The 14,092-nt window shown below is 34.6% G+C and overlaps 1 protein-coding gene across 6 annotated transcripts in view; it reads right to left on the bottom strand.

Moving 5' to 3' along the window:
- Nucleotides 1–14,092, bottom strand: part of CEP192 (centrosomal protein 192) — a 132,984-nt gene that overhangs the window by 44,899 nt on the left and 73,993 nt on the right. For all 6 annotated transcript variants that reach the window (XM_027852362.1, XM_027852364.1, XM_027852366.1 and 3 more), the window contains 7 exons: nucleotides 13,771–13,863; nucleotides 13,150–13,268; nucleotides 9,462–9,644; nucleotides 4,764–4,854; nucleotides 4,246–4,422; nucleotides 1,658–1,918; nucleotides 838–956 (listed from right to left, as the gene is read on the bottom strand). In XM_027852362.1, the coding sequence (XP_027708163.1) occupies nucleotides 838–956; nucleotides 1,658–1,918; nucleotides 4,246–4,422; nucleotides 4,764–4,854; nucleotides 9,462–9,644; nucleotides 13,150–13,268; nucleotides 13,771–13,863 (1,043 nt within the window). The remainder of the gene's footprint in view (nucleotides 1–837; nucleotides 957–1,657; nucleotides 1,919–4,245; nucleotides 4,423–4,763; nucleotides 4,855–9,461; nucleotides 9,645–13,149; nucleotides 13,269–13,770; nucleotides 13,864–14,092) is intronic.

Raw genomic sequence — 14,092 nt, 5'->3', positions numbered from 1 at the left:
TACTATTTATATCTAAAAAATTAAACAGATACAAAAGATCAGGCAACTTGAAGGTCCCCCTGCTCAAAAATCCCGACTACATATTTCATGATTTAAAGATTAATTTGTTAATTGATAATAAATATCTTCTTCTGAACTGCAATGCCCCCGGAAGTTAAACTTCATTCACATAATAAAAAGTTAAACAATTAATGTTAAAAATTAATTAAACAAACAATTAACAATTAATTACAATTAAAATTAACAATTAAAAATTAATAAACAAATCAAACAAATCAGATATTTATCTGATTCTTAAAAAAAATCAGACCAACACATAGATCGACACTCGGGAATGAATGGAGGTAAAGAGGAAAAGGAGGAAAAATTTGGCAGTTTGAGTCTGGGTGGGTAGAAAAGAGAAGAGCACCAAGGGCAAAAGGCGCAGGGGTGGGGAACCTGCGGCCTTCAGGCCACATGTGGCCCTCTAAGTCCTCAAGTACAGGCCTTTGACTCACTCCAAATTCACAGAACTTGTTCTCCGTAAGGGCCACATTCGAAGACCTAGAGGATCAATGTGACCTCAAGGCCCCAGGTTCCCTACCCTTTGATTAAGTATTTCTACAATGCCTAATATGTGCCCTGCACTGTACTAAGCACTTTAAAAATATTACTTCACTTGATCCTCACAACAACCCAACAACATAGGTGCTATTATCATCTCCATTTTACAGTTGAGGAAATAGAATCAAACAATGGTTAAAATGACTTGCCCAAGGTCACTCACAGAAAAGGAAATTAATTTGCCCCATGCTCCTTCTTCTCTATCTTGAGTAAGAACAAAAAACTTTTACCAACCTTCGATATTGCTGTCTTGATATTTCATCTCCACTAAAAAAGTATATCGTTGACAATAATGATGTTGTAGTTTGACAATTTTTCTCCTTTTCACTTGCATTATATATTAAAGTGATCATCTGATTCCGAGAAAAATAGAAACTTTTAAAAATAGCTTTCTTGTGTCAATTATTTCCCTTTGAAAAACATTCAACTTTCTATAAACTCAGATAGGTAATGTTCCACTTTTCATTGAATGGAAATGATAAATGGCCCCACTTAAGTTTCAATTAGCACCATGCCATGAAGGACTTAACCCTTTAAGCTCCAGTACTCTAACCTTGAGGTTCCCCAATGTTGTTATTGGTAAGTGACTCACATGGCTCACTCCTCTTTGGAGTCCCTAATCATCTTTTCATCATCCCTCTCACCCATTTTACTGTTCTGGAACCATTATAAAATTAACATGGACATTGCTACTGGAAAGAGCATATCAATCTTCACTCCTCTATGGTTCCAATCACAATCCCTGCAATTTTTTACACCAAAAATACCTCTCCTTGTTCATCACTACCTATATGTGTTGTCTCCCCAACTCCGTGAGTGGACTGTCTTCACTTTTATATTTGTATTTCTACTGCTTATCACAGTGTTTGGGACATAGTAAGCACTTAATAAGTACTTTTAAAAATTTATTCATTCATATCTACATACATGATTCATGTGTACTTAATTTCTTATTGAATAAATATCTAGATATAAAATTTAAGCCTCTGGAAAAGATTTTTAAAAATTAAATCCGGAAAACTAAATATGTTTTTCATGTGGAAATTAAACGTACCTCTTGTGCTCTTTCCCTGAGCACAAATTTATCTGGCAAAATTCTCAGCACTTGAGGATCCAAAACAACTTTTGCTTGAGAGTCCTTAAAACATACTGCTTTAACGTAGGCTGCTCGAGAACCTGTATTTCTCACAGAGAAAACAATTCTACTTTCTTTTCCAGGTACTGGGCCATTTATTGTTACCATGTAACTATCTGAGAGTTTTTTAACATCTTCCAAAATAAGATTACTTGTTCCTCCATATCCAGACAATGGTATCTAAAAAACATAAAATATACACCCTAAAATTATACTTTATAAAATCAGAAGATAGCAACACAGTCATTTTATAAAAGCACAAATTTGGTAAACTTTTAGACACAACAATTTTTGTTCCTTGGTTACTAGTGAAGACTTAACGCCAAAAGAATCTAAGAATTGCCAAAAACACACACCATCATCATTGATACTTTGTCCTAAGAGGAAAAAAAAGAAAATTACAAAATGAGTATATTTTATACTATTTGCTAAATAAAGTGATAACCCTTAGTTAAAGTAGCTAGCTGAGTTGAGGAAGGAGAAGTCACGAACAGAAGAAGTCACAGAAACAGTCCAAGTTCAATCAACAAAAAGGCTGGCAAAACAAAGGCCAAATTGAGGCTTGGTGAACTTATCTATGACTGATCCTGAGCTAAAGAAGAAATTCTATGTTTCCTCGTCTTTTGCATTATCTGTTCCACAAACATCCCCCACCCCATCCAAGAGTCCCTCTACTCGTTTGAAACAAAGCTCAAGCACCTTCTTTTTGCATCAAGTATTTCCTGATTCCACAACTGCTAGTGCCTTCCTTCTCCCAAACCACATTGCACAACTTTACATTTATGCTGCATATTCTTAGGTACTTGTCTTCTTTAATGGAATATAAGCTCCTTGAGATTAGGGACCATTTTTTACTTCATTTTTGCATCCTAAGTCCTTACCATAGTGCATGGTACATAGCAGCTGCTTAATAAATGCTTGTTGAGTGACTGATACAACATACTCAACATAGTAAATTATAAGGAATTACACACAAACCAGGTTTTTGCCTTCTAATTCAGGGATCTTCATATAGCATAGTGCTAAATCCAGAGTTCACAGTTTGGGGAAAAGTGTTTCCTATGCAAAGGATGTAAACAAAACTATTGAGGGCTATTCAACTTACTAGTGAACAAACATTTCAAACGCTTTTTTACAAGCAAATTAAAAAATTGAGGGTTCTAAATATATTCAATAAAACTGGTCCCCCAAAGAGCCTCTATAATTTATACTGTTTCCTAGGAGTTAGCATTCCAGGTTGTTGCCTCTTGGCCTTTTTATATTCAATTCACTACACAATTCAATTCAATCCACTTAGAGGCTTCTAAATAAGGAGGAAAAATCAGATACTTATTTTGTCCTAGATGGGTAATTTCCTTATCCAATAAGGAAACTCCCTCTACCAATGCAGATCTAGATCTTTTCTGCAAATTACAGTCTTAGAGCAGCTATGTCAAACTCAAATAGAAACTGACCTCTGTGGCTGCATATTGACTTAGAAAACCACAATTTAACACTATCTACGCTGTACTATATTATTATTTATTTTGTTAAACATTTCCCAATTACACAGCCCAGAGTTTGACACCTCTGTCTTAGAGAATAGCCTGGGGCACCAAAAGGCTCAAAACCAGAGTCATGACATGCCAGAGGCAGCACTTGAATACAAGTGTTCCCAGCTTCCAGGCCACCTTTTTATCTATGATATCATGGCTACTCCCCATAACTATTATATTTTGGGGGATTTCTTTAAATTCCTGAAACTACAAGTTATAACTTGAAACCTTACAGATAAGATATTGAAAGAAGCATCTAATCTAAGGTGATCCTCCTTCCTTATTCATTCCAATTATCTGGGAACACACAGCTTAGTGAAAAGTGTACTGGCTCTGGAGCCAGATCCCACCTCTAATGTTTACTACCTTTGTGAAGCTAGATCACAGAACCTGCTTGGGCCCCAATGTTAGATAAAACAGCTTCAAGAGTCCCTTTCAACTCAAGATCTATGATCCTAAGAAATCTTAGGTTTTGAGCACCTGATAGAAAATGCATAGGCTTTCCTCCCCTCAAAATTTCAAAGCTAGACAATTATTAGTAAGCAAGAAAAAATGTTCTAAATAAAGACAGAATGGTATAGTTTAATAAATCTGACATATCATTAAATCATAAGCTTGAATAAAAACCATTTGATTCTATAAGAACTCATGCAAGCAAATTCAACATTTTAACAGTTGAATCTTGCTTTATGTGACAGATAATTTGCACTATATCAATTTTCAAATATCTAAATACTGAAAATACACTTGGATAGTATACTTCTAAGGGAATCCCATAACTGAACTTTCTGCAAAGTGAAAAATCCTAAAGCATCACTCCCCCCCTTAGTCTAGACCATCATATACCAGATTCTACTTAAAGAAGCACACACCTTTTAGTTTGAAAGGTGAATTGGTAAACAGCTAAGCAAGCCACTGTCAGGTAACTCAAAAACAAAGAAACTATATTAAAACAAGTAAAGTTTATCTTACACTGAATTTAATGCCTGGTTGTGATCGAATTCCTAGTTGTTTAATTTCAAGTTTAGCCAGCATACAAGATATTCGGGTTGGTGCAAACAATAAGAAGATGTTAATGTCCTCTTTCGGACGAATTCTGATTTCACAGTTACTTGTTAGTCGTTCTTCTAAACCAAAAGTATTTTGAAGCTACAAATAACAAAAAGAACAATTTTTATATACAATAGATAATAATGCAAGTTAAACTGTCATTACAACATCTGACATTTAAAAGATAAATACTGAAAAACTAAATTCGTTGTCAGGACAGAATATGGTATAAGTACTGTCAATGTTTCTGAACTGCATGTTTTTGTTTAATTGTTTTTCTATCATATAAGAAAGTTCAATCTAGCACAGGGACGGGAAACGACTGATATAAAGATAAAAGACAAAAAAACAATTTTTATAAACTAAGCTAATTCTCCGAAGACTGCTAGTACAGATTTTCCTAGAAGTGTTTTTCAACTTAACAAGTACATTGTACAAACCTGAAAACAATCCTGATCCTGTCCTCTTATCAGTAGACGTAAACGCTGAGTTGTAGATGAAGAGTTATTTCTGAGTGCCAGTTTCTGAAGACTTAAAAAAAAAAAAGTTTTAACAGGAACTTTTTTTCTACATGAACTTTATAACTAAAAACAAAAACTTTTCACAAATCCATGTTCCTTAGTTCCTTAAAAACCAGGGTTCAAAACCTACTTTTAAAAACTTGTGTTAAGAACATAAAAGTGTTCTAAATTTAAAAAGAAATTAAACTCTAAGGGTATAGGGAGAGGGAAAGGATAAAGAAGGGATCTTTAGGGGGGAGGGTGAGGGAATAGGTTAAAAGGGGTATACAGAAGGGAGTTTAGATTTAGAGGAATGGAAGGATAAGGAAGGGATGGCTGGAGTCAGGGTAGGTTAAGTAACAGGAGGGTAAGGTAACAAGTAGAAATAAAGTGGGGAAGTTAGGAGAGATAGGAAAAAAACAGATATGCACAAACATAAAAACAAAGACTGGCAATAGGATCTCTTAGGAAAAGCATATGTGTGTGTCTATGTATGTATGTATAATTATGTATACATGTATGTATGTATCAATACTTAAATACAAATATATCCATGCTCAATTGTAGCCTTGGGGTGGTGAGCAGAGGGGGATAAAGGGAGAAAAAAAGAACAAAGTAAAAAGTATACAGCAGAGAAAAAAAGAAAACCTATAGGAAAGCAAAGAAAAGATGGACAACTTCCAACATAATGCACAGTATTTAATATACAGGCTTTCTTGAAATGAGGAGTTATTGCTATATATTTTGAATCCTCTCCTATGTTCTGTTGTGCATTGACTTTTTTCTTTTCTTATTATGTATTTAAGTTTTAGCATTTGTCTAAAAGAAAAAAGAAAAAAAAGAAAAAAAAAAGCTTGTGTTTAAATTTTCGACTGTCATAAATATTCATCACCCCTTTACTCTTTTTTCTGGGCAAGGCAATAGGGATTAAGTGACTTGCCCAGGGTCACAGAGCTAGTAAGTGTCAAGGATCTGAGGCTGGATTTAAACTCAGATCCTTCTCACTCCAGGGGCTGGTGCCCTATCCACTGTACCACCTAGCTGACCCATCATCCCTTTACTCTTAACATTTACATTATGCCAAATAAAAGCCTTTAACTAAAGAAATTTACTCAAATGAATAAAGAATTCCCAAACCAATCTGGTCAAAAAACACTCCTAGACTGGGCATATAAGAACCCATAAATATCAATCAAATTGTGGGAACTTATGGAACAAACAAGGATAAAAGAATTTTGGTGGGATTTTGGGGAGGGCCAAAATGGAAAAAATTTGTTTATTTTCATAACCCAGGTCGTTACATGTAATAAATACCTATTATGTATGCAACAGCATATTTGATATTTTGGAGGTAAAAACAGAACTGATATTTAAATTTTGCCATTAAATCCCTATTTATATAACACAAGATACCAGCTTTCCACAGAATAATTCAGGAAACATTGCATCATGTTGAAAATTCATTCTGAGAACCAAAATATCCAAACTTACTCACCCAGACATCTACATTTTCCAAGATATCATTTACTATTCCCAAAGTAGTCATTTTAAATACCTACTCTCACCCTTCTTGCAATGTTTCACAGGAGGTATGCTAACTGAAGGACATCCTAAATTACACTCCATCAAGTTTTTTACCCACTACCCAAAGGACACTTTTATTGTGTTTCAGTACAGTATAGCTATAAAAAGCAGCAAGAGAGGGTGGGAATGTCAAAAATCTTTAATGTCTGAAAGGCCATGTGTTAACAGCTAAAGATCAAATACTACGCTTGGAAAGTATGTAGCAATACCTTGTCTTCTATTTATTTATACCTTAATCCTGAGACTAAAGCTTAATTTTATTGAAGTCATGCTCTAGTGCCTTGATCAAAATGTGTCCCCAAAACAGGTTTATCAGTTTAATCTCTAGATATTTAAAAAAGTTGAAATTCAAAGCTAAATCTAATATTTATACTTATTGTGAGAAATGAAAAGTAAAGTTTTTTAAATGCTCTATATTTCTTTCAAGTTATACGTTTAAATACTAACAAAATCTTTTCAAGTAGAGGTTCTGTTGATCCTGGTTTAATAAAAAACTAAAACTCATTTGGCATATATTCAGTTGGTAGAGGCTTCCAACATTTCAAAAACAACTGATCCTAAGTAGATTTAGAATAATTATTATTCTTGCATAAACACAAAATAGAGAAGCAGCGTGGCACAATGGATAGAGAACTGACCTAAGAGTCAAGAAGATTTGGGTTCAAGTCCTGCCTCTGTGTAAGCATGGTAAAGTTACTTAACTTCTCAAGGCCATTCTTAAATACTATACATTGGAGCCTAGACACTGATATACAGTACCTGGTTGCCCAGTATCTGTAGGGAGTTTCCACACTGAAAGTTCTCTATACTTATTAAATTACAAATCTCAACCAAAAAGGAGAGGGCTGAGGGAGTTTTAAACACAAACCCTTTCTTCACAGATTGGCAATGTAAAAGTTCTACCCTGAGTTATCAAATTATGAAGCAATAAGATTATGCTGTATCTATAAATACTGAAACCTGAGTGTATTAATGGTCAGTAAAGCTCTATAATCAAAATAAAGCTTTTGCAGTAATTAGTTTTATACAGGATAAATTTAGTACAGTCCTTGGAGCTCTAGGAAAGAACTTGGTAAAACAACTTCCTTCAGACCTCTTCTGCAAAAAAGACCTTCATGTGAAATTCTGAGGCAGGTACAATCAATGACAAACTTCAGCAATAAAGTTTCTTTCTAAAATCATCTTGTTTCTCCTAATACCCACTTCAAAAGGGAGATGAATCAGTCTTTCTAACTTCTAGTCTATTTTCCACTCATGAAATTGTTCATTTGCTCCAAAGTTACAATATTCCCTTTTCTAATATCTCTACTTAAAGCATGGGATGTACGTTTTAGTCCTTAATTGGATCAAAAAATTCGGAAGTTGTAATGTGTATTAGTAATGACTTATCCCTTCAATGTCACAGATAATATACACTACTGTATCATGACCTATTCAAGAATGCTGTGGCAAACTAACAAGGGTGAAAAAATTTTTCTTCTACCAAGGGCAAAAAGAGTAGAAATTTATTAAGAGAAATTTTAGGTTCCACTTGATTTCTTTTAAATTTAGAAGAATTTACAGAATTAATGCTCTATTTTACTCATTCCTTAAGAAAAACATCAGCTCCTTATTTTAAAAAGGACATAAGAGAGAAGAGGAGGAAGAGAACAAGCAAAATTTATTAAATGCTTATTATGTGCCAGACATTGTGTTAAAGCACTTTACAAATATCTCATTTGATCAGGTGCCATCTCTTTTTACAAAATACAAGCCATTTTCATGAAATAATATTGCCATCTTAAAGTCTCTGAGACTAAAGCATTTTAAAACTATATTATACTTAAGCTACTGATCACATACCATGTTACCCTGAATTTTATACTCCCAGCTTGTAACATTGAAAAGTCCCTTAAATTTTTTTAAGCCTTAGTTTTCTCATTTAGGCCAATACCATTATTTTTAAAATTACCTCTCAATTCTCTTCCAGTCTTAAAATTCTTGGATAAAGTTTGTCCTACTGGTAAGATTTGGCTTATTGGTTAGAGAATTCCTCCTCTCCTCCCCCCTTGCCAAAAAGTACTTCTGGAAAGAGGCCAATAAGTTCAAATGATAGAAAAAGAACACAAAATAAGAAACAAAAGAAACAAAAATCAATCTGAAGTTGGTGTAAAATAGAGATGTCAAACACATGGCTACTGCAACACTCTCAAGTATCACTCAAACCAGATTAAAAGGTAATTGGGAAATATTTAACAAAATAAATTAAAATAAAATAAAACATAGAAAATATTACATTTTAAAACTAAGTCGGGGCAGCTAGGTGGCGCGGTGGATAGAGCACCGGCCCTAAAGTCAGGAGGACCTGAGTTCAAATCTGACCTCAGACCAAACACTTGACACGTACTAGCTGTGTGACCTTGAGCAAGTCACTTAACCCCGATCGCCTCACCAAAAACAAAAACAAAAACTGGAAAAAAAAAAAAAAACTAAGTCAATATGGGGCTCGCAGGGATTCCTATGTATGGATTACTAGCCCCTGTTTCTGTGTGTGACACTACTGGTGTAAAACATTGTGAATGTAGTATAGTGCCCTCCATAATTTTACAATTAAACTTAACAGGGAAATAAGATTCAATGATCAGAAAAAGTTTCAGCTGTCTGCTGGAATTCATCTCTTCCACCAAGAGTGATTCCTGAAGTAATTCACAATCATTTATGTTCATTCGTGTTATACCATTTTGAGCTGTCAACTTAAAAACACCTTGAAGCCAATGACCATGGCTCCAATTTCTTTGACCTCCATCTATAATGTTCATCACAGTGTTAGCTTAACTTTTGCTGACTGCCTGATCTGGCCACTAGATGTTAAGCAGATAATTAACTTATGATTTTCTGAGAGCTTCCTGTAGTTCATGACTTTTTCAATAGTATCTTTTTTTAATAAAGCAAAAGGTTATTGAAAAGAGAACAACTGAAGTTCAATATACAACTACCATTTTTCAAATGGCAGCATAAAATAACACAGTAGGGAAGGATAAAACTACAGTTAAGACTTGATGTGTTGATACTTACTGTGTTCTTCCAACTGCAATACCTCCCCATGTCATGAATTGCTTGTTGGATAAAATAGGTGGAACATCTGAGTAGTGAGATGAAGGTGCAGGTGTCTGATACTTGTTTCCTGAAGAATCTACTTCACCTTTCAACACTACTTCATATTGAGGCCCGGATGGCTGCACTAGTATTTTCAAGAGGCTATACAAAGAAAAATTTGAATAGCTTACATCATACTTAGTAACGCTTATTTAATTAATGATTTCTAAATATATCACACTGAACAGTGGTTTCCAACATTTAAGCAAAATGATTCCCTTTTCAACATAAGAAATATCACATACTTTATGATATTAAATGTACTAACAGTAAATGACAACTGGGAAAATACCCCTCTGTGGCTCCCTTGGAAGGATATTCTGTAGACCACAGGTTTGGAACAAAGATTTACAAGTTATCTAAGAACTTTGTAAGGACCAACCTACCTAAAGCCTCAAGAGAGCATTACAGCTCAATTTTCTATATGCTCATTTTGTTTGCTGAGATGTTTTTTTAAAGGGGGAAAGGGGAGGGGGAAGCTAGGTGGCACAGTGAATAAAGCTCTGGCCTTGGAGTCAGGAGGACCTGAGTTCAAATCCAGCCTCAGACACCTAACACTTACTAAGCTGTGTGACCCTGGGCAAGTCACTTAACCCCGATCGCGTCACCATAAAGCAAAAAAAAAAGGGGGGGGGGGTGAGGGTAAAGCATTAAAAGATGAGAAAAATCAATTAGCCTGACCTATAGCCATCAGAATAAATTCACAGTACCTTAAATTTTATAGTAAACTCAATCCCCAACATGTAAGTGATCAAAGGATATGAATGAACAGTTCTCAAAAGAAAAATTTCTATTAGCAATCATACGAAAGAATGCTCTACGTAATGAGTAAAAGAAGGGAAAAATCAAAACAACTCAAAGTTTCACAGACACTCAGCAAATTGTAAAAGATAGGTGAAAAAAATGAACTAGTCAGTGTTGGAGGGGTTGTGGAAAGACAGGCACAGTACTGTAGCAATGAATTGGTCTAACCTTTCTGAAAAGCAATTTGGAGTCATGTTTAAAAAAAGTGACCAGGATGTCCATGTTCTTTGGTCCAGAGCTCCTGCTACTGTGCATATATCCCAAGAAAGTAATAACTGATATGTACCAAAATATTACAGAACTCTTTGCAGTAGAGCTGGAAAAAAAGCAGATACTTTCCAGATACTGGAATAGCCAAACCTAATGTTGTACATGATGTACTGAAATATTACTGTGATAGAAGAAATGATAAACATGATGAGAGAAGAATGGGAAAATTTGTATCAAATGAGGTAAGCAGAACCAGAAAAAATAATTTTTTTAAATAACTAAAACAATATAAATGAAAAAAACATCAACCAATCAAAACAGAATACTGTGAAATTTTAAGAACCATTTTATTTTTCCTGTATATAGCTAGCTTTGTATAGATTCGTTTTCATATGGTCTTCCCCATTAGATTACAAACTCTTCAAAGGCAGAGACTGTCTTTGGGCTCATTTGGTATCCTCAGCACTTAGCATACAAAGCCGGGCACAAAGCAGGCTCTTAACAAATGTTTATTGACTGACTGATGCCTGATGCTAAAGAAGGGTTATCTCCCTGCTTCTTTACAAAGCTGTAGGACTACAGGTGAGGAAAACTGTCTATAATGTAAGACTTTTTTTATATATTAATTTTCTATTTTTATTTTTAGGCAATTGGGGGTAAGTGACTTGCCCAGGGTCACACAACTAGTAAGTGTCAAGTGTTTGGTCTGAGGCCGGATTTGAATTCAGGTCCTCCTGACTTCAGGGCCAGTGCTCTATCCACCATACCACCCAGCTGCCCCATGTTGATTAATTCTTCCTAACTCTCCCTCCCCCCTCTATTTTATTTTTTATTAAAATTCTTTATTAAAAGGGATGGCTCTCTGGGACATAGGAAGGATATTCTGAAAAATGGAAATCACATAAAAACAAAATGTACATGAAAATGAATGAGGGCATTTATGCCAAATAATCTAATAATAAAATAAACATTAACAAAATAATTCTAATAATCTCAAAAATTATATGAGGGCTGAAGAAGTATTTTACATGTTACAAAATGCTTAAGAAAAACAATTTCATTCTTAACAGCAATTCTGAAATGGAAAAATGCTTCCTTCTGATCAAAGACTTAAGAGGAGCACTTATATTTTACAACAGTATTGAGGCAGCAAGGTACAAAGAAAAGAGGATTTGTTTTCAAATTTTACTTCTAAGGCTCATTGCATGTGTGAGTAGAGGCAAGTCATTTAACCTCCCTGGGTATCAATTTCCACATGTGTATTAAAAAAGGGGTGGGGGGGGAGGGATTTGCACTAGATCGCCTCTGAGGTCCCTTCTAGTTTTAAAACTATTATCTTCTGATTCTAAGCCCCAGACAGGTAGAGAGGTGTCTATTCTTGTAAGCAGATAAAAGTAGATATGTGTCCACTAATATTTTTCTGAAGAAGACCTACTTGTATTTCTAGGAAGTCTGGAGATCACCTACAGAGAGGGAAAGGAAGATCAATGGGATGCTGAAAGAAATCCTTGGGTTTGGTGAGGCAAGATGGCTATTGATTGGTGACAGCGTAAAATGTCTCAGCAGAAAAGATAACTAAATACTTCTACTATACTCCTCACTAATGGGAATCCCAAATGATACTAGCTTACGTACAATAATTTTGTTAATTTCCTAACTGGTTCTTTATGGGACATTTGAAGGAATGTGTCCTCTTTCAAATTGCTATATGGAACATAAAGGATCAGTTAGGAAATAAATAATGGGTTATTCAGAAAGTGGATTAAATTTGGTGTGAACTATCCAAAAACTGAATGGGTCGCCTTGAAAGAAAGAGTTACTCTTCACTAGAATTCTTTAAATTCAAAGATTTCATATAAGACTTTCTGAAAAGTATTTGGACTTGATTGCTATCTCTTCTGTTTTTCTTATAAGTGGAGGTAAGGATGCAGGGTTTCAAAGAGCAAAATTGAAACGGTAAACCTTATGAGGCCTTCCATGTAATTAACTTGAACAGTTTAGTTGGGGAGATATGGGCCACCTGTGGCTGAAAAGAGTAGCCAACCAATGAGAAAACATAAAGCCCAGGTAACTATGATAGCAAAACTGATAAAAAACTGATTAACAAACTAGTAAGATCTAACTCCAAGATTTGAGTTGTTATTCATTGAGCATCTATGAATCATATAACTGGGTAAGTCTGAGATATAAAAACCTTCTCAAGATAAACAAAAATGGAAATAAGCTAAAAGCTTGACAGAAATAGGCTTTCAATCTTTAAATAACTATAGGTTTTGTTAAAAATGTAACAGATACTTTCAGCGTTCAAAAAGTTTATCTGAAGTCCTTTTAAAGATTTAGTTTTTAAAAATGGTTACAATCAGCTATTACGATAAAAAGATAATTTATAATAAATAAGGAGTGGAAAACTGATGGTTTAAGTTAAGAGCTTATTACTATCTGGAACCTAGGGAAAAATAAATACCTTATGGTTTTGACCAGGTGACTCCAGCACAATGCCACCTGATAGTAGTGTATTCAAATCACTGGATTCACTTAAAGCTAAAGATGTCAAGTAACAGCACATATCAGGGCATGAAATATTTTACATCACCTTTCTTCATAAATTTTGAAATCCTTCGGAGTAAATGAAACTGTAATTTCTTGTTCCTCTTCAGGTTTAAGAAAGAGATTTTCTGGGTTCACAGAAAAGTAACTGAATTGATCTGAAATCTTTAAAAATGTGTATGATTACAAATGGAAGTCATTTAATGCCCATGTGACTATAATTCTATTTTCCTGCACCACTGTTTTTTCCCTTGTACAATCTTTTGTACCTTCTTTTCCTCGGCTTACCACTTTGAATTACCTTTGTGTCTATAGCCTCCTAGTCTGGGAGGAAAAGTTTTAATGGTGTCTTCTCCTTAGGTCATACCCAGTTCCCTACCTTTGAATAACACACCTCTATTATCTTATTCTCCTCTAATTCCCCTTTGCTGTACACTGAAACGAAGGTTTTTGGTGCTTATATGTAAAACCCTAGGTTCTGACTAATAAGAATACTATATTTTTCAATCAATTCTGAAAACATACTATTGTATATTTTTCCTACTATATCATGCTGTCTCACTTTCCTACGATATCATACTATATCACTTTCACTATATTTATAAAGTAGTATTCTCAAAAGTTTCTTTTAAAAACACTACCACTCAGCACTATTAATAAGTCTTACCTTAATATTCAAGTAGACATCAATATTTCCAGCATTTTTCAAAGGCAAAAATTGCTTTGTTGATGAACCCACACTGGCAAACAAAAGCATACTCTAGAGAAAAGACAATAGGTTTATTTTCTTTTAATGAACAGTGGGTTATCACTAAAAGAAAAACATCCAATGTGCCACATGAATTCCCTTAACTATGGTAAAACATGGATCAAAGTTAAACTACAGAAGATGCTATGAAGGAGTGTCACCTGCATCAGTAGAGAGAAATGGGGTAAAATATTGCATATACTGTCCCACAAAGCCTGTCAGTTTTATTGTCCTACTTTCC

This window comes from Vombatus ursinus, unplaced genomic scaffold (assembly GCF_900497805.2).
Source record: "Vombatus ursinus unplaced genomic scaffold, bare-nosed wombat genome assembly UNPS02009573.1, whole genome shotgun sequence".
NCBI classification, from domain to species: domain Eukaryota; kingdom Metazoa; phylum Chordata; class Mammalia; order Diprotodontia; family Vombatidae; genus Vombatus; species Vombatus ursinus.
Note: the sequence above shows the minus strand (reverse complement) of the source record. Positions and strands in the feature narration are given on the sequence as shown.